Source organism: Cornus florida, unplaced genomic scaffold (genome assembly GCF_030987335.1).
Source record: "Cornus florida cultivar Cherokee Brave unplaced genomic scaffold, ASM3098733v1 CherokeeBrave_3.0.0_Hap2_Chr06, whole genome shotgun sequence".
NCBI lineage: Eukaryota > Viridiplantae > Streptophyta > Magnoliopsida > Cornales > Cornaceae > Cornus > Cornus florida.
Window position 1 is genome coordinate 50,883,435 of NW_026775576.1, and position 21,876 is coordinate 50,905,310.

Here is a 21,876-nt window from a genome sequence, read left to right on the forward strand (position 1 = left end):
ATCCTAGGCTCTCTCAACCTTAATTGGATTTACACGGCCCATCGAGAAAACTAGGTTAATCAATGTCGGCTACTTATGTGAATACTCTATATGCAACCAACCTTACAGTTACGTTAACAATATATAAATTACATTTAATTAAATAAGTTCATAACATTAAGTCAATACTTAAGACAATTAATGAAAACAAAAACAATTAAAAATCAATTAACTAATTAATACAATTAAAGCAATAAATAAGACAATTAAATAAATTAACTACAACTAAATCAATGAAATAATCATATAACACTTAAATAATTAAAAATTGAAATTTAAACAATAAAATAAATATCAGGACTATCCTTTTGAAATTAGGGGTATTACACATGGTTCACCCAAATTCTGGGCTACGTCCATGGAATGCATCGAACAATTCATTATGAAAATGATAAAGGATTGTAATGGAGAATTTCCTATCAACATCTCTTTAACTCTCTCTCTTGTGTAGGCACGATACAATCTCTCTCACTCTTGTCACATCTTATTATCTAATTAGAGTTAATATATAAACCACCTCTCAAAAGAAACCAACTTTTCCAATAATTTTGAGCCTTTTAAAAAGTCCAAAACGAACAATGGAATTGAATCTAGCTAGTAACTTATGTGCAACCAGTCTAACTTACATGTGGCCGGTTCGATTTCTCAGAACTCCCGTTGTGACCGAAATTATCTAAGTGCAACTGTTTTAACTTAACTGCGATTGGTTTAACTTTTCCAGAAATGCCTTCAGGCTTCACAACACAAAGTACGATTAATTCAACTTAAGTGCAACTGATCGGACATTTCCATAATTGTAATCCAAACTAATGATCACAACCCCAAAACTCAATTGTATAACAATTTGCGTCTAACACCACATAGTAGTATCTCCATTATATAAACAATTCTAATCCTTCGCAAAACAAAACCCTAGCAACTATAGCACTACAAACACTTGGAAGAAAGACATTAGCCATTTTGATTGATACCCAAATGACCTTTTAATACTAAGCCACCACCACGTTACTTTGACAATTTATGAAAGATGCATTGAAATTTCTCTTCAAACAACTCTGCTTTGACAAGGTTGTCATGATCGTATCAGATACGTATCCAACACAGGGATATGATACAATAGGGCTAGGGGTCTGATATGCCCTGGATACAACATGATACTTATATGATATGACAAGATACTGTATGCTAGACAAAATCATAAATGTTTTTATAAAAAATGAGAGTTTAATTGTAAAAATAAAAAGTTCATTATTTAAAAGAAAATAACAAAGAAATGACTTAAAATCCTAAATAGACAATGTGAGAGAAATAGACAAAAACAAGAAGAGAGATTTGATGTCTATTAATAATTTGGGTCATTCATGTTATAGAGTCAGAGTTTTTCTTATTGTGTTTCTTTTAAGGGTAAATTACATTAACATCCCCTGAAATTTGGACAAATTGAATATGGGTAGACCGTTCATCGTTTATTACTTTAACTTCCACTATATTCGTTTGCCAGTGGTCAGAAAATGACCTTGATTGTGAAAAGTCAATAATGCCTTCATATTATAATAATATACTCCATCTGTTCCAAAAAATGTCCCTTTTAGGGAAATGTGTGAGTCACAGTTCTCCAAAAGGGACATTTTTTTGGGGGACATAAGAAGTATTATATTGCATTTTATACATGGGAAGGGTAACATTGTCATTTTTGAAAATTTTGATCAACAATTTTGCCGAAAAGAAAACGTTAAGGGTGTCATTAAGCACATATGTCAAATTTCATTAAAGGTCAAAATAATAAATAGTTAACGGTCTACCAACCTATGTGTAATTTACCCAAAAAAGAGGTCAATGTAATTTATCCTTCTTTTGTTTGCTTCTTTATTTACGAACACACCAGTCATTACATTTACATTCATAATGTAATTAAAAATTAATTATATATATATAAATATTATATACTTTTATTTTATTGTCTTATCTTGTCGTATTTGTATTTAATTTTTTGAAAATTTGATATATTCGTATTTTATTTTTAAAAATTTTGATGTATTTGTATGCATATTCATATTATGTGTATCTTGTATTCATATATGTACAATAACAAAATATATATATATATATATATATATATAGTAATCAAATCTCATGTCTGGGGAATACATGCATAGGATGTGGGAGCTAGAGGAATTACTTAAAAGAACGAGAGGTGTCATGTGACTCTAGGGTCTCCATAAAATTACAAAAAACTAGAGAACAAAAGTCTTTATACTCTCTCTCTCTCTCTCTCTGTGCTTGGTTAGTGAGATTATTGGAGAGAGAGTGAGAGGTGGAGAGGAACCCACCTCAGTTTCGCTTTCTAAAGAGGGAAGAGAGAGAGTGAGAGGTAAGTGAGAGAAAGGACTGATTTTTAGAAAGAGAAAGAGGAGAAGCAAGCGATAAAGAAGCTCAGAAAAGAAGAAGAAGGCAGCAAAGAAGGAAGAGCTTATGATGATGATGATGAGAGAGAAAGATAAAGGTCGGCAACCATAACTACAACACAGCAGAAGACCACAGAAGAAATATTATAGAGTGGGGAAGGAAAAAGGGTCGTTATTGCTGCATTCACTCTCTCTTTCTCTTTCTCTTTCTCTCTCTTACCCTTCTGCTATCACTGGCCAAGAAGCTCAGTAGTCCCTCTCTCAAACAAACTTTTTTCATCAGAAAAGCCAAGTGACAGTAGTAAGTAGTAGTATTAGTAGCAGCTCTCATCAACAGAAGCCAGACCCACCAGTCCCTGCATAAAAAACAGCAGTAATTACATATATACGCATATATATAGAGAGAGAAAGTACTCATCCACAAGATCTCCCTCTCCCCACCTTCCTCCCTCTCTCTCTCTCCAAAATCTCTCTCTGAAAAAGAATTTCAGAGACCCCACTCACATAACACCTACATACATAGATTTTTCACGATTTGGAGCGTGGTTTTTCAGAGCTTTCCTTCCTGCAGTCAGACATATACTAGTATAGTTCTCTCTAAATATAATCTATATCTATATCTATATATATATATATCATCAATTGTGGCTACCACTAGGAGACTGCCCTCAGATTCTGGTGCTTTTGCAGACTGGGTGGCTTCTTCCTCCGCTGGCCGCCCCGCTGAGGATCTCTCCTTAGGCTTCAATGTCAGTCCCACCGCCACCGGTGGCGGAAATGGACCCACCGCCGGCGGAGGAGGGGGAGGAATGTGGTCCTCTTCCTCCAGACCTGTCAATTACGGCCTCCCGGCGGAGATGGGTATGTTGGGTCTCCGAGATGTCTTTCTGGTGGCGCCGCAGTCTTCCTTCCACCACAACGAACCCATCATCTCCGATCCTCACGCAATCAACGCCTCCAACGCCGCCACCGCCCTGGGCGTCGGCATCATCCCGCTCCTCACCGCCGCGCCTTGCCTCGCGCCTCCCAACATGGGTGTGGACGACGATGACATGAATAGCAATCGGAACAATCGGAGTGGTGGAAATGGAATTCAGTTCTGGCAAAACCAACCCTACTCTCATCAGCACTCCAATTATATGAAAAAACCCATGATTCTTGATCACTCTACTCCGGCCAATTTGCTGCAGAGCGGTGGCGGTGGCGGCAGCAGTGGTGGTGGGATTGGTGGGTCGTCGGCGTCGTCTATGACGACGACGTGTCAGGACTGTGGGAACCAGGCCAAGAAGGATTGTACACATCGTAGGTGTAGGACTTGTTGCAAGAGTAGAGGTTTTGATTGTGCCACTCACGTGAAGAGCACGTGGGTTCCGGCAGCTCGCCGCCGCGAACGGCAGCTCATGGCTGCCACCACTGCCGCAGCTGGATCGTCCGGGTCTACTTCCGGTGCTAAGAAACCAAGACTTGTCACTTCACAAACCACCACAACTTCACACAATTCTACTTCCAACACCACTCCTCCAAGAAGCTTTGATACTAGTTCTAGTCATCAAGGTATGATTCTAACACACGCAATTTGTTATTATATATATATGTAATTATATATATGTCGTATTGTTGAATGATGATTTTGAATTGGGTTTGTGAAATTGTGGGCAGATGCTAGTTTTAAAGAGGCATTGCCAGGCCAAGTACGAGCGCCGGCTGTGTTCAAGTGTGTCCGAGTCACCGCCGTGGATGACGGTGGTGAAGATGAGTATGCATATCAGGCGGTGGTGAAGATCGGTGGCCATGTCTTCAAGGGGTTCCTCTATGATCAGGGGGTTGAAACTAGAGATGGGTTTCCTAACCTATCTGAGCTACATTTGGGTGGTGGTAGTAGTGGTGGTGGTGGTGGTGGGGCTAGGAATGGAGCTTCGTCGTCTCCGATTCTTGACCCGTCTGATGTTTATGCCGCCTCCGGTGGTGGGCTTCTTGGAGGCTCAAGCTATGGTAACCCAATAAATTGATAATTCCTTTTTTGAGTCTTAAGGCCATGTAGATGGATGCTAAGACTCAGAAGAATTATTGTCATTGTAGTCTAATTTTCTCTTATATCAAATCTGCTAATTATTGATAGGGCTTGAGTGAAATTTTCATGTAGAAGTTTATCTTATTAACATAAATCTTCTTTTATATTCCATATGTTTTTGCATCTGAGTTCTTTAGTTTTTTTTGGTCTATAACATTAATTTGCCTTTGTCACTAAGCAAGAGGGTAATCATTTGCTAAAGAAACTATCTTTTCTTGCTATTACCATAAATCTTGTTAAAAGTATATTTCACTTATCTAAAATTTGACATGACATAGACTTATTTTCTATATATCCTTTTAATTGTTCTATATTTTCTTCGTTTAACGTCAAATCTACTTTATATTGTAAATTGTCATTCATCGTGAAGGACATTGTGGCATGAACCTCATCTTTATTGTCTTGCAATTTTGTCTTTGTTGCAAACACTATTTTCACTACTCATGTGTTAAACATTTTCAAATATGTGTTATATATATATATATATATTTAACCTTCTTATTAATGTGTATATTCATTCGTATACATTGATTCTTTCCACTCTTTAGTAATATTTATCATATGTTCATGGTTCCCAGCATTGTACTACTCCACCCCCAATCACTCCTTTTCGTTTCATATGGTTGGTCATCAACCAGAAGTTAATGTGGGATTCATAATTGTTGAGTTGCTTTAGACTTTGGCACGTATAGTTGTTATAATGTCACCATCATTTACTCCCTGAAGGAGGAGGATCATTTCATGGATGTCTTTTTCAAGCCACTTTACTGCCGGTGGCAAGTTGGACACTGTTGAAATCGCATGCGTGCATGTTCATGAACAGTTAATTACTTGGTTTTGCTTGTTCGTACTGCTTAATTGTGCTTGATTTATGTTGTAACTATAAATTAACGGAAAAAAAAACCCCAGTTTACCCCTTTGTATATATATCATCTCACTGTTCCATGTTTTCCATAAACTTCTTTGCTGATTTCTGAACCTTTGTTGTCGGGCATTTATGATTTCTGCTGGCACTTATATTCTCTACCATGCCAGTTTTGGAATATTCTTAAGGTTTTATTTATCGTCTCCAATTATGTTTTGTTCTATTTTATATAAGCCTTAATAAGAACCATTTAAGGCATGGAATGTTTCTATGTTTATTTTTCAGTCATGCTGGTTTTTTTTTTTTTTTTTTTTGTCATTATGACCTTCACATTTCTGTTTATTGGCATATAATTCTTTCTGAGGATGCCTTTTTGGCTTTTCATGATACTTTATTTTTGAGATGTTGTACCATGTCAATTACTAAATTTTTGGCGACAAACTTGTGTAGAAATGTTGACTAACATTTGATAAAATATGGCTGTATATGTTCTCTAGTGGTGGCTTTTCTCCCCCACCACTTGCATGCTGTGTTCCTTTTGGATATTTGCAAATTTTATTTTATTTTATTTTATTTATTTTTGTTTAAGTATAGAATTTGTCATTTTTATGTTATATTCCTAGTCTTATACATGTCATGTCTTCTAGTAGCCAAACATATGAAGAGGCAATTTGATGTCTGTACTTAACAAGCGCCACTTGCTGCATGAGACATTTCAGATCTGTCATGGATGAAATAAATTCGATGTCTGTAGTTAACAAGCTCTCCTTGCTGCATAAAACACTTCATATGTCATGGATGAAATACAAACTCCCATATAAATAAATCTTCATTTTTATTTTGTGTTCCGGTCTCTCAGATGGTAGGGTGTGAAAGCAATTCTTTCTTTTCTTGTGAATTATGTGTAAGATGTAGTGTGGCTAGAATGTTTCAACACAAGTGAACAGTTTCTTTTTTTTGGAGGTCATGAGCTTGAGAGAGCTTAAGAATGATGAACTTTGGTTCGTCATAAGGGGGGTTTACGTGGTTTTCTTCAAGTCTATTAAATGAGGACATCCATTTTAACATTTTCGTGTTTTTTTTTTTTCTTGTCTTCTATTTCCTATATTGATTAGCATGATGTAACATGTGTATAATTCTGCTATGTTGTGATCAAGATCTTTGGGCCTTGGGGATGATTCTGTACTACAGTTTGGTGTAATTTCATGTGAATATCCGCTGATAATCGTCTTAATTTGTTTATCATAAAGTGATCAAAAGGTATCTGAAGGAATTTGTTTGTTTGTTTAGTGTTATTTAATTCTCTATTTGTGATCAATGGATTAAATTTGTTTATAATTTATATGATGTTGTTGTGATCATATACGTAAAGTAAAAAGTAGATTGTGCTTCAATTTGAATTAGCTTAACCTGATCTATTTATTTCTCTAAGTTTATATCACTGTTTACTAGTTATCACACATGAACTAGTAGCCAACTCTTCAATTTTGTTTGCAGACCCTTGTTAGGAATATCCTGATGTGCCCATCTCCCTTATGTTTTATAGAGAAAATTGCAACTGAGAACTTGAAATGACTGCAAAAATAAAATTCAATTACAGTAGTACTAGTTTCATGACCAACTTCTGTTTGAAATTGGTTTGTTGTAAATTTAATTCATAGTCAAGCTCAGAGTTATTGTCAAGAGTCTCTCCATGGATTTCATTGTTTCAATTAACATGCATAATATAAAATCCAAAAAGTTGCTTGAAGGTAACTCTTGTTGAAGCTGCTAATTCAACTCTTCATCACTCTAAATACTGTTATACAATAAGTTCTCCATCTTTCTTCTCGTCTTCTTGACCTTTCTTTTATTTATATACACACACATAATTATATATGTTTTTTGTGGTTTTTCTTTAGTCTTATGTGTGTATGATTGTTCATTTAAGGTTTAATTTTTGTGCTTTTCACATTACTCTTGACATATGATTATTCACTCAAGGCTGAACCGTTGTTAATTCAATGTAATAATTATTTCCTTTCTGGTATGCAAGTATATGGCCTTCTTCACTGCTTCACCTATATATGATGCTTTAATCTCCATGTGGTGTGGGGTGTTTGTATGAATCCATGCATGCATGAACAAATTATAATTGAATTGAAACCATGTACTATGTTTTGGCTTATGCAAAGTAAAACTGCATCTTGAAAATTTGGTCTGCTTGATTTGTAACTTTGAAAACAGTTCTCAAGAATTCAAAGAACAAAAAACTGTTTTCAGATAACTAACTATAAAAGACAATTCTTTGAAAGCATGATGCATTTTCATAACAGAGTTTTTGGTATAGTTTTCTGTTTTAAGTTTTCTGAAAGCCCTTAGTTTCCCGAACTTATTTATGTGGTTAGGTCCTTATATCTACAACTTGACCTGGATTATCCCTAATATTTATCAAGGTGAGGCTTTTCACTTTCTAGCAGGTTGAATGTTTTCATATTCTTGCCATATGATTTAAATAACTAGTGTTTAACTGTTTATAAAAGTCAGTACTTTCTTTCTTTTTCTGTTTTTTTTTTTTTTTCCCTTTTTGCCTGTTGAGCCACAATTTAAGAACTCCTATAGTTGTGTGAATATGATCATCTCTCATGCATCTTTTTTTAGTAATAGCTCCTATTTCTTTGGTCTACAATATTTTATGTATGCATTAATTTGTTTTGGTAATCATGGTTCTATTATGTTAAATTGCCTTGAGAAACCTCTATACTCTTTTTCATCTTCACTTTTGTGTTGTTATGGATGAGCAATCTAGTTTGGAAGCCTGGATGTTGTGAAACAGTACATATATAATAGGATTTCCCCATGGGCAACTTTTGACATTGATTATTATTGATGTATACAAGATTAGCAATTATTCCTGTATATAACTTCATTTTATTTAGCTGTGTGTGTGTGTGTGTGTGTGTGTGTGTGTTAACTGACTTTTTATTGTAATTATTGGTACATGCACATTATATATACCTATATACAATTGTTCAAAGTTAATTCTATATCAAGTTTAATAGCTTTGCATCATTGCATGAAATTTCAGGATTTCTGCTTCATTTCATTATTATAGTAGTCTGTGGTAATAAGTCAAGAGTCAACTAAGTGTTGGCAACTTGGCTTAATTGAATTTTTTTATTTTATTTTATGGATCAGTTGCTTCGTATAATATATAGGAGAGCAATGCATCATATTTTCAATATATCTTTAATTTATATATATATATATGTTGAAATATATGAGTGCTGTGTTGTATTCTCTAGTTCGTATATATGGCTGGAGCACTGGGTTTGTGTTCACAAGTTTGTTTATTAATTATTCAATATGCATTGTATGTGCATTGTGCTCAACATTTAATTAATTATCTTGTGAATAACTGATGTTCAGTTCAATACTAGTACTTGTTTTGGCTTATTATTGCATGTGGAAACATGGAATCAATGCAATAAGTTATATATGTAGTGCATACCCGCGAAATTAGAAAATTATTTTAGCAGTACTGGTGGATGTTCAATAGAAATAAACTATACCTTTGTGTTTTGCATAGCATTTAAAAACCTTGTACATTTCATGTGTCATTATATATATATATATATATATATATATATATATATCCATCCATAGCTATACTATACTAATATATAAATGGCAATAGAATTTATAATTTTTATATAGATCTTGTAAAAAATAAAATTATCTTTGTATCCAAAATTTATATATATATATGTTGCATTGCATGTACATTTTTACTAGTGTGTGCATACATATGTGTGTGAATATTTTGCTTCATTTGGAGGAATCTATGGATTCGTTTTTGCACACTATCATGTAATGTGATTACCCTAATTTAGGTAATGGTTATGACTTCTGGGAAATGGAAATGCAATCATTCGATGAGGGTATGTATGTATATATGTGTGTGTGTGTGTGTGTATATGTATATATAGCTAGAGAGAGAGTGTTGTATGAAAAATATATATGTAACATATTGCATCTGCCTCCTCAGACTCCATTGTAAGAATTCCATAGTTGAAACCTTTAGTTATGGATTCCAAGTATCTGTTAGTGCACCATTTCTTTCACTAGTTTAATTTTAGGTTCCTGCAACTCTAGCTTGCTAGTTGATTCTATGTCGGGGAGAGAGAGGTTTTTGATGTTTTTTGTTACAAAAATAGTAATAGAACTTAATTAGTGAAGGATTGATATATTAAAGTTTTAATCCTGTTTTTAAGGCTATGATAGTCTCACAGCAAGGTTTATCTGTTGATTGAAATTCTAATCTGAGAAGAAGAATCAAAGTATTGGTTGTACAATCCTTATACCCCATCTCTCTCTCTAACCTAGGGAAACACATTCTTTAAAATGTTTTGGCCCCTTTACAGCTATTTTGGTGACTTTGGATCATTTTCATTTTGGTTTTGGTACAGATGACCACGACTTGGAGGTTGTTGATATGTACACACTTATATGTGTGTAAATGCTTGCGTGTGAAGAGAGATAATTGATTGCATTTAATTCCACGTTTTAAATGTCTGAAATACTAAACTGTAACGCTTGTATATATGTATCAGACAAAATAGTACACTTATACATGTGTGTGTTTTTATTACATGTTGAATTGAGGGTATATGCATCTTTATTTTTCTAATTTTGATCATAATTTCCATCTATATATAATAAAGAGTAATGCTATTTAGACCTATTCTTATTTGTTTGTCTTCTATAAAAATAATTCCAAGTCTACTTAAGTTTATTTTTAATATCTTATTAAACTCATCAAATCATTTAATAATTTTTCATTCTAAAATAGGGCGTAGATATTTATGGTCTTTAGCGAAAGTTTTCTAGGTTGTATAAATTTGGAAGTGTTCTAATTTTTTTTTTTATAACTAGAAAGGACTAAAGCTCTCTACTTTTGACACCATGATACAGATTTGGCGACACTTCAAATCTTAAAAAAATGGGGTGAATGTGACCAATATAAATATAAATTACCGCTTTAACTTTGTATTACACAAGACAATTAGAACATTAATTAATTTATAATTTTTATGCTAGAAGTTGTACAACTTAAAAGGTATAATTATGTAAATATCTTAATATTATATATTTCATTACTAACCGCCTTCTTCTTATAATTATAGTTGTGTCATATGCGAAGTATCATTACATTCTATAACATGTATGTAGGGTTCGTTTTTTTTTTTTTCAAATATATATAAAATAAAAAATAAAATAAAAATAAAGAAAAAGGAAAAGGAAGAGAAAAAAAGTTTGGATACTTTGAATTTTTCAAGATTGTTATATTTTTTGTAGGAGTATTATATTAGGTTTATATTGGAGAGAGTAAAATGTGTTGGTTAACTGTTTAAAATGTAATGATGAAATGTTCATATGCTCAAAATATATCACAAAAGTTAAAACTAACACTTCAAAATTTACGGGACGAAAGGCATTAATTTATTCGAAATTAGCCACATGATATCATTACAGAAGCCTGTCAGCGATGGCCACCACCCTGGGGCGAAGAAGAAGGGCTTGGGGATTAGCAAAGCCAAAATGTTCCCTATCATTCTCTGCCACAATTGTAGTCAAACAAAAAAAATATCGTATCATATCATTTCACATCTGCCCTTGCCCCTTCCGAAATGTCCCTCTCAAATATTGGGGACTGTCCTTAGTATCTATCACAATGAGGTACTTCTCACTTGTCTCTCTCTCTGTCTCTCTCTCTCTCCCTCCCTCTCTCTTTCTTGGACAAATTCAATGGCTGAATTAGCAATTTTGAAATCATAGAGTTTGGCTCTTAGCTACTACTTTTTGTTAATGCTACTTTTAATTAATGGTAAAAAATAATAATAATAATAAAATCCTCTTGATAAATTAATAGGAAGATTAAACATAAACGAGCGTGATTATGCGTGGTAACTTTCTACTTAGCAACCTTAATGTTGTGAATTCTTGCCATCAAATGCAAATCCAAAAGTGATTAATATGTCCATTGTTTTCTCTTAAACAAATTTCCTCATACACCAAGTTAATTAGTTGTAATGGCTTCAAGTATTGTACAAAGGAGACACTAAAAGCAATAGAGCACGCCAACTCTAAGCTATTTTTACATAGAATTAGAATTTTGAAATTAGAGTTCGTGCAATTAAAAAAAAGTAGCTCATAAAATTAAATCAACTTCTTTTCAATTCCAATTCTAATTTTATGCAACCAATACAATCTTGGTCAATTTGAATCCTAGATCTAACAAGTGATTGTAGCTTATAAAGAATGAAATGACTGTTCACTCATCAAGAATTGTAATTTAAGTCTCGTCTCTACAACGAAAACAAAAAAGAAAAGAAAAGAAAAGAATATTATTAATAAAGTGGAGAGAATCAGTTAAATATGATTTGCCTATGTTGTTTAGGTCAATCCCTATCTCTCCATCAATGAAGTAGAGAGAATCAGTTCAACAAAAATCACCTATCTTGTCTAGCTCAATCCCTACCTCAATCATGATTCTTAAGCTAGTGAAAAACTAAATTCTTATTTTGGACAATGACATAGTTGAAAAGGATAGGAGGAGAAGAATTTAAAGGTCTAATTTTTTTAAAAATTTTTTAATGTGATCTCAAGTTGTAATTTCAATACAAAACAAAAAAATGACAAGGAAACAAATTCAAAATATACTAAAGTATGGATGTTTTAGTATAAAGTTTTCAACATCAAAATCAATTTTCAAGTCAACTCAAGGCTCCACTAAGCCGGGTTGACATCCTGGTAGTGTCACTTTGGCAATATTTTCAAGGCAAGTGAATGTTATTTTTCAATTGAGCCATTGATAAGATTATAAGAAATATCAAAATGCAAAACATAGTGCATATGAAATTAAGAAGCAAAAAAACCATTGATAAGATTCTAAGAAATATCAAAATGCAAAGCTTAGTTTTGAAACAAGTTTTGAAATCTATGGGGCTCCTTGATTTAGTCATAAGAGAATAATTTTCTTGCCTTCCAGAACTGAAAAACATAAAAATGTTCAAAATTTTATTTGATTAACAAATAAAAAGAATTTATATTGAGCATCATGTTGTTGATTTTTTTATACCATGCTATTGTATGGGGGCATTTACCACATTATTTGACACATGGTTTTATTACTAATTATATGGTACTCTTGCATAGTCTCATTTGGTATAAGATTTTAATTTGTCTTTGTACCTCAAATGTGCTTCTTGTAAAAATTTGAGGAAAATTTAAATAGAAAATTTTATTTTTACACATTGTAATAAATATATGTAACTGACAATTTTTTTTATTGTGTGAAGATTTAAGACTTGATATTTAACGATCCTATAATACAGATCGAGGAGATACTGTGTCACTGCAATATCCAATTGTGACTAATTTATTGTTTAAAACGTGCTATTCACTCTTGTGATATGCACTTCAATTTCTGTGATAAGAAATTTCTAAAAAATTAGATAGAATTTTGTTTCAACACAGTAATTACAAGCATTGTACAAGATTACCTCTGAAACTCCCTCATTGCATTACACTCACTTGTGTACAAATGAGGTTACTATCCTCTATAGATATCCTTGAATTTTTTACAAATGGCTTTTATCTTATATAAGCAACTCCTTCTCAATGGAGGGCTAGGTTGCATTACAATTAAGGACTAAGATTCACTATCTACTTTTCGTTTTTAGATATTTAAGAAGTCTCTACTCTTCCCTAGTTCTTTATATTCTTCCCAATCTTACAAAAGCCTACAACATTTTAAAATCCTTAATTCTCCCTCATAAATCTTGAAAGGCTTTAAAGTATAATTCTCTATATTCAAAATTTTCCAAGCGTATTATGGTATTAATAGTTGCTTCAATATATCATTACATTCATAAGCTTTTGCTACTGTGTTTTGTATCTCTGAGTGAATCAAACACTAGCTTCGTCAGTACTGCCATCTCAATACATAATTTCAAGTAGAAATCAAGCTACAGTTCCTTTACAAACATTCAAGTTTAAAACATTTTCTGTAATATATATAAGCATTACTAGCTCTATAGTACCCTGCATTCTCAAAGCATTATATATATATACACACACACACACATACCCTTTACTGTTAGGTATGTCAATTGCCCGTCCCTCCCCCAATGGAACGGTTTTGGGATCATCCTAATTCCTAATCGGTTAGGAACAGAGTTGAGAAGAGAGTTTAAAATTTGCAAAGTCCTGTACATGCCCCTAATTAATAATTAATACATAAATAAATATTATTTTTAACTATAATTTTCTTTTTTCTTCGTTTCTTATGATAAAATTAAATTTTAACAAACATTTTTGTTATTATAATTGTTAAATATTTTAATGAACTACATAAAATTTACAAAATTTATCTTAAATTTAGTTAATTTTGAATTATTTTTTTTAAAAAAATATGTGTGCCGGGCACCCCGAATCCGATATAGGTATCTCGAATCAAGTTTGGAAAAAGATTTGCATTGATGGAACAGGTTCAAGACGAGCAAGAAAGGGATGCTTGTCCTTAACCCGCCCCCCTTGACATTCTTATGTATGATCTCCACTAATGAAATTTGTACCGAGAGAACCAACCAATTTGAAAATAAAGGAGTCCATAACAAACATTTAATATGCATTGGGTTGCAGAGGTTGCTGTTATTTTTTATATTTATATTTTATTTTATTATTATTTTTTGAAGCATAAAACTTACACATTCACTTTACTCTAATAAAGAGTTGGACTCAACCTTGGGGAAGAAACCAAGAGAGAGATTTCCCTCTTATTTGTTGTACTATTGTCAAAATTATTTGTAATGTCGCGTACATGAATGTAATCGAATTTACTCATCTTAACATTAATTAATTTATTGTTTAAGTTATTAAGAGTTTAGATAGTAAGAAAAGAAAACTTTTAAGAAATTCAGATTATCATATTTTTATTAATATTTATCCAAAACTTTGCTAAAAGTACACAAGAAGGTGATATTTTTATCAATCTCCATGTTTTGTTTTTATGAAGAAAAAAAAATCACGTTCTAACCTATTATTATAAATTGGTACTGTCCTAAAACTTTCTTCTAAATTTGGTTTCTTTTTATTCACTTCAATTTCTAGTACTTAAAATTCTTTAATATTATGTTCTTCAATAAATCATAGAATGTATTGTTTTATTATTCATTCTAATGGAATATTTTTTAAATTAAAAAAAAAAAAAAAAAAAGAGAGATGAATGCTATTCCATTTTTGTATTGATTGATATGACAATTATTAAAATAAACACTTAAGAGAGAGTCTACTTGCACCCCCAAAAAAAAAAAAAAAAATTGCCTAATTTGTTTAGGTCAATCCCTATATCACCATGAGAGAATCAATTAAATAAGAATTGCTTATTTTGTTTAGCTCAATCCCTACCTCAATAAGCTATTGAAAAACTAATCTTTTATTTCGGACAATGACATGGTTGAAAAGGATAGGAGGAGAAGAATTTAAATAGACACTATGATTCAAAGCTACAACTCCATTTTCATCCATGAATATACTACTTATTTTTCTAAACCTTTTAATATGATCACAAGTTCTAATTTCAATACAAAACAAAACCAAAAAAAAAGTGACAATTTTTTTTTTTTTTTTTTTGAAATACACAACTTACTAAAGAGTTATAGACACAATATACAAGACAAATACAAGTAGGGTAGTGGAGTATAAAGTTTTCAACTCCAAGTCAATTTTCAAGTCAACTCAACCCTCAACTCTAGTATGTAGGGTCACTTTGGCAATACATCAAATTGATATTGGAACTTTTCAGGAATATTATGATTTAAGACCAGAGAATGATGATTTTCAATTGAGCCATTGATAAGATTCTAAGAAATATCAAAATGCAAAACTTAGAGCATATGAATTAAGGCTGAAGAAAGAAAAGTTAATATTTGCAAATAAAAATTGGGCCAAAATGTAAATTTTATTCATTTATTTTTTAATTACCGAAAAAAATTTGAGATAGAGAGCTAGATGAGCCACATTAATACGTTCGAAGAGGACCTCATTGTTCAAAGGACACAGGAAAATGGAACCATTAAATTTAAGATCCATTAACAATAGTAGAATAAAATAATGTAGAAACCTATTAAATGTTAGGACTTTTATCTAAATAAAATAGGCATGTACGTTTGCTTTCTTCAATCCTTGGAGCTAAATATTGTGGTTCAATGGGTTTCTAGATATCCCTTGCCAAAGGTAATTTTTGGTCATGTTGGATGACTTTCATAAGAGAATGGGAGGTTTTGTACATGGAGGTTTAATAATGTGTGTGTACATTTATATATATACACACACATGTATTATAGTGATTATATGATATATTCAATAAACATACATGAATATTTTTGTAGGATAGTGTTAACTTGAAAAATATCTAAAATTTTGTAAAAATGCCAATAACAACATTTTTAGTTGTCATTCTTTGTATAAGTTATTTAAGTACTTATTTATAGTGTTCCTAATAATTGCTTTTTATTAAAGCTTGAGAGATTTTTCTTAATTAAAAAGGTACAATTTTTTTATTACTAATCTTTCGTCAATATGATAATGATATTGTTAGAATATGTGAATGAAATTTGCTTGTAACTTTTAACTTTGAAAATCCAAGTACGTTATTCTAACAACGTGAATGTGATTCATGTATATCATGTTAGAACTACTACAACATGTATGTGGCTGGTTGTTATGCCTAATGTGAAGTGTTGTATGATGTTATATAAAGAATGCTATAGGTGCAGAAACATCCTATAGTTTATGGGTTCTTTAACGTATCCTTTAACGTAATGTGGGAAACACGTTCACCGTAATAACGTGTCGCTAAATATGTTTTATTTAAGGGAATGAATATGTTCAAAGAATAACTGAAGAGGCATGACACTTATATGCTAAGAGACATGCCTACTAGTATATGGCAGTTGTAAAGACTAAAACATTGCAACCTTTGGAATCATATTGTTTTATACTTTACAAGTGAAACAGTGCAACCTTTGCGTATGTTTGTGTTTGTTGTGGAAAGGCACCTGGTTGCCTATAAATAACCCCACAGGTTCATTTGCAAAGTGTACCATTCAGAATCTTCTTTATAGATTTCTGAATTTTCTCTCTCTCTTATTTTCTTCTCTGCATACATATAGTTCTAGTGTGTGAGTGAGTCCGGTTTATAGGAGAGAGTACTACACCGAGCCGGTTCGCCCATTTCTCCAGTTTGCAGTGCTGCTACCGAAGAAAGAAAGGTCGTTGTATCCTGGGAGATAGACGCCACTGAATCCGTCAGCACCATAGTGGGGCGAATCTATCTCGACCGATTAACAGGTTCTTTTATATAGTTTTGTTTTATTATATATATAACACTATATTTTATTAGAAAATTATATATATTATTATTGTTTTATAATAATAATAATTATTATTATATATATATATATTATATTTTTACATAATATTTAAATAGTAATACTATAGTATATGGTATACTTAGACCAATTTGGACAACAAACTTAAGACAGATTTCATTTTATTATAGTATTGTTTTTTAAATATTATTGTTGGTATATAATATTTTGGTAAATTTAATTATGGTCTGTATATTTCATGCATAGCAAACGAATGACAAGTATGAGTGCAATTGTGCCTAATGTTCCCGTCTGTCATGGGGAGATGCCCGAAAAGTTTAATGGGACGGAGTTTAAAAGGTGGCAACAAAAAATGATGTTCCATCTTACACCTCTAAATTTGAGCAAGTTCCTAACTGAAACTGCCCCGGTGCTGCAAAAGGGTGAGAATAACATTACAAATTTGGAAGCTGTTGATACATGGAAGCATGGAGATTTCCTATGCAAGAACTACATCATCAATGGATTGGACAACACTTTAGATAATATGTATAGTCCGCTAAAAAGTTATAGGAGTCACTAGACAAGAAGTATAAAACAGAGGATGCTGGTTTAAAGAAATTCGTGATCAGACGATTTATGGACTTCAAAATGGTGGACTCCAAGACTGTTATGAGCCAAGTTTAGGAGTTCCAGCTAATTCTACATGAGATACATGCTGAGAAGATGACTTTGAGTGAATCTTTTCAAGTAGCTTCAATCATTGAAAAATTGCCGCCTACTTGGAAAGATTTCAAAAATTACTTGAAGCATAAGCGCAAGGAAATAGGGCTCAAAGACCTAATTGTCAAGCCGAGGATTGAAGAAGATAACCACAAATCTGAAAAAAAAATCCAGAAATTCTTTAATGGTGTCAAAGGAAAATGTAGTGGAAGTTGGGCAGAAAAATAAGAAGTTGAAGCACTTTGGACAAGATCCCAGCCAAGGTAACTACAAGAAGTTCAACAGGAAGTGCTACATATGCGAAATGCAAGGACATCAAGCTAAAGACTGTCGTAGCAGCAAAACATAAGATAACTCTAAGAAAAAGACCACTGAGGTGCACATTGCAGAGGAAGATAAATTGACAGCTGATGTGTTAGAGCTAAATCTTTCAGCTATGGTATCTGAAATCAACTTTGTGAGCAACAATAAAGAATGGTGGGTGGACACAGGGACTACTCATCATGTTTGATCATAAAAGAGGATGTTCACTACCTATGAAGCTATAGATCATGGAGAACAACTCTACATGTGAACTCTTCTACTGCCAAGGTTGAAGGACAAGGAAAGATTAAGCTGATGATGACCTCGGGGAAAGAACTCACTCTGAATAATGTGTTGCATGTACCAGACACCAGGAAGAACTTGGTCTCTAGATCACTTCTAAGCAAGAATGGGTTCAAACTGGTCTTTGTTTCTGATAAGTTTGTGCTTACTAAGAATGGGGTGTATGTGGGCAAAGGGTATCTAAGTGATGGATTATTCAAATTCAATATAATGACTGTTGTACCCAAAACTATTAATAATAATAAAGCTAATACTTCTGCTTAAATGATTGAGTCATCTAATGTGTGGCATGGTAGGTTAGGACATGTTAATTATAATACGATTCGTAGATTAATTAACATGGATTCTATACTTAAAGTTAATATTGATTTAAATCAAAAATTGTCAAATATATGTCTAAGCAAAATTAACTAGAACCTCATTTCACTCCATAGAGCAAAGTACTGAACCTCTAGCATTAATTCACATTGATATATGTGACTTTAAATCTGTGCCAACCAGAGGAACACACTAACTCTAGTTGTTTACATAGGATTGGAGTTCGTGGAATTAGAGGAAATCAGCTTACAAAATTGAACCAAGTTTTTTTCCAATTCCAATTTCAATGCTCCAATTTCATACAACCGAATGCAGTCTTAGTATATTTGAATCCTAGATCTAACAAGTGATTGTAGCTTACAAAGAGTGAAATAACTAGTTCACTCGTCAAGAACTGTAATTCAAGTCGTGTCTCTACGAGAAAAAATGAGTATGTCAGTTTCTTAAATAAATAAATAAATAAAAATAAAAATAAAAAAGCCAAAAATGTCATTAATAAAGTGGAGAGAATCAGTTAAATATGATTTGCCTATGTTGTTTAGGTCAATCCCAATCTATCCATCAATGAAGTAGAGAGAATCAGTTAAATAAAAATAACCTATCTTGTCTAGCTCAATCCCCACCTCAATCGTGGTTCTTAAGCTAGTGAAAAACTAAATTCTTATTTTGGACAATGACATAGTTGAAAAGGATAGGAGGAGAAGAATTAAAGGTCTTATTTTTTTAAATCTTTTAATGTGATCAAAAGTTCTAATTTCAATACAAAACAAAAGAATGACAAGGAAACAAATTCGAAATCTACAACATTAAAGTATGGACGGTTGAGTATAAAGTTTTCTACTTGAAAATCAATTTTCAAGTCAACTCTAAGTCTCCAATAAGCCGGCTTGACATCCTAGTAGTGTTTCTTTGGCAATATTAAGGCAAGTGAATGTTATTTTTCAATTGAGCCATTGATAAGATTATAAGAAATATCAAAATGCAAAACTTAGTGCATATGAAATTAAGGAGCAAAAATACCATTGATAAGATTATAAGAAATATCAAAATGCAAAGCTTAGTTTTGATACAATTTTTGAAATCTATGGGGCTGCTTGATTTAGTCCTAAGAGAATAATTTTCTTGCCTTACCGAACTGAAAAACCATAAAATTGTTCAAAATTTTATTTGATTAACAAATAAAAAGAATTTATATTGAGCATCATGTTGTTGATTTTTTTATACCATGCTATTGTATTGGGGCATTTACCACATTATTTGACAGTTTATTACTAATTATATGGTACTCTTGAATAGTCTCATTTGGTATAAGATTTTAATTTGTCTTTGTATCTCAAATGTGCTTCTTGTAAAAATTTGAGGGTTGCTTCTTGTAAAAATAGAAAATTTTCATTTTACACATTGTTATAAATATATGTGACTGACAAATTTTTTATGGTATGAAGATTTAAGACTTGATATTTAACGGTCCTGTAACACCTTCGGGTACACTGTCATTGCTAACATTAAGTGTCCACTAATTCATTATTTAGAATGTGCTATTCATTCTTATGATATGCACTTTAATTTCTGTTATAAGACTTTTCTAAAAAATTAGATAGAATTTTGATCGAACGCATTAATTACGAACATGGTACAAGATTACCTCTCAAACTCTCTCATTCATTATACTCACTTGTGTACAAATGAGACTACTATATCCTTGAATTGTTTACAAATGGATATTATCTTATATAAGAAACTCTTTCTCAATGGACGGTTAGGATGCATTACAATTAACTGACAAGATTCACTCTTTACTATTCTTTTCTGAATATTTAAGAAGTCTATACTCTTCCCTAGTTATTTAGATTCTCCCAATCTTACAAAATCCTACAACACTCTAAAATTCTCAATTCTCACCCATAAATCTTGAAAGACTTTAAAGTATAATTCTCTATATTCAAAATTTTCCAAGCGTATTATTGTATTAATAGTTATTTCAATATATCATTACATTTATAAGCTTTTGCTACTGTGTTTTATATATCTGAGTGAATCAAACACTAGCTTCATCAGTACTACTATCTCAATACATAATTTCAAGTAGAAATCAAGCTACAGATCCTTTACAAACATTCAAGTTTAAAACATTTTCTGTAATATATATAAATATAAGCATTACTAGCTCTATAGTACCCTCCATTCTCAAAGCGTTCAATTGAATTTGTAACTAGATAAAATTTTTATATATGCCTCGGTGTATGCCCAGAGTAAACCTACAAAGCTTTGAACATGCCCCAATTAATAATTAATATATAAATAAATATTATTTGTAACTATAATTTTCTTTTTTCTTTGTTCCGTATGATAAAATTAAATTTTAATAACATTTTTGTTATTATAATTGTTAAATATTTTAATGAACAACATAAAATTTAAAAAATTTATCATAAATTTATTTAGTTTTGAATTATTTTTTTAAAAAAAATATGTATCTCGTGTGCCTCAAATCGAGTTTAGGAAAAAATTTACATTAATGGAACAGGCTCAAGACGGGCATGAAAGGGCCGCACCATTGACACACGAGAACCAACCAATTTGAAAAATAAAGGAGTCCATAACAAACATTTAATATGCATTGGGTTGCTGTTATTTTTTATATTTTTATTTTATTTTATTATTATTATTTTAAGCATAAAACTTTCACATTCCCTTTGCTCAGAGTTGGACTCTCAACCTTGGGGAAGAAACCAAGAGAGAGAGATTTCCCTCTTATTTGTTGTACTATTGTCAAAATTATTTGTAATATTGCATACATGAATGTAATCAAATTTACTCATCTCAACATTAATTAAAAAAAAAAATTGAGTTATTAAGAGTTTAGATAGTAACTTAGTAAGAAAAGAAAACTTTTAAGAAATTCAGATTATCATATTTTTATTAATATTTATCCAAAACTTTCCTAAAAATACACAAGAAGGTGATATTTTTATCAATTTCCATGATTTTTTTTTTTTTTTTTTTTTTTTGGCATTCTAGGTTTCATTGAAGAATATAATATTAAAGAGTTTTAAGTACTAGAAATTGAAGTGAATAAAAAGAAACTAAATTTTATTGCACGTGTTTGTTAGAATGAAAAATTTAGAAGAAAGTTTTAGGACAGTACCAATTTATAATAATAGGTAAGAACATGATTTTTTTATTTTTTATTATTCATTCTAATGGCATATTTTTTAAATAATAAAAAAAAGATAAATGCTAATTGATTTTTATATTGATTGATGTGACGATTATTGAAATAAATACTTAAGAGAGAGTCTATTTGCACCAAAATTAAAAAAAAATTGCCTAATTTGTTTGGGTCAATCCCTATATCACCATTAATGAAGTAGAGAGAATCAATTGAATAAAGAATTGCCTATTTTGTTTAGCTCAATCCCTACCTCAATAAGC

General features: G+C 31.7%; 1 protein-coding gene across 1 annotated transcript; it reads left to right on the top strand.

Moving 5' to 3' along the window:
- Positions 1 to 2,847: 2,847 nt before the first annotated feature.
- LOC132311497 (protein LATERAL ROOT PRIMORDIUM 1) lies at positions 2,848 to 4,640 on the top strand. Its single transcript, XM_059809410.1, has 2 exons — positions 2,848 to 3,998; positions 4,104 to 4,640. Exons 1-2 carry the CDS (start codon positions 3,254 to 3,256, stop codon positions 4,451 to 4,453), a joined length of 1,095 nt encoding a protein of 364 aa, XP_059665393.1. The 5' UTR covers positions 2,848 to 3,253; the 3' UTR covers positions 4,454 to 4,640.
- Positions 4,641 to 21,876: the final 17,236 nt, after the last annotated feature.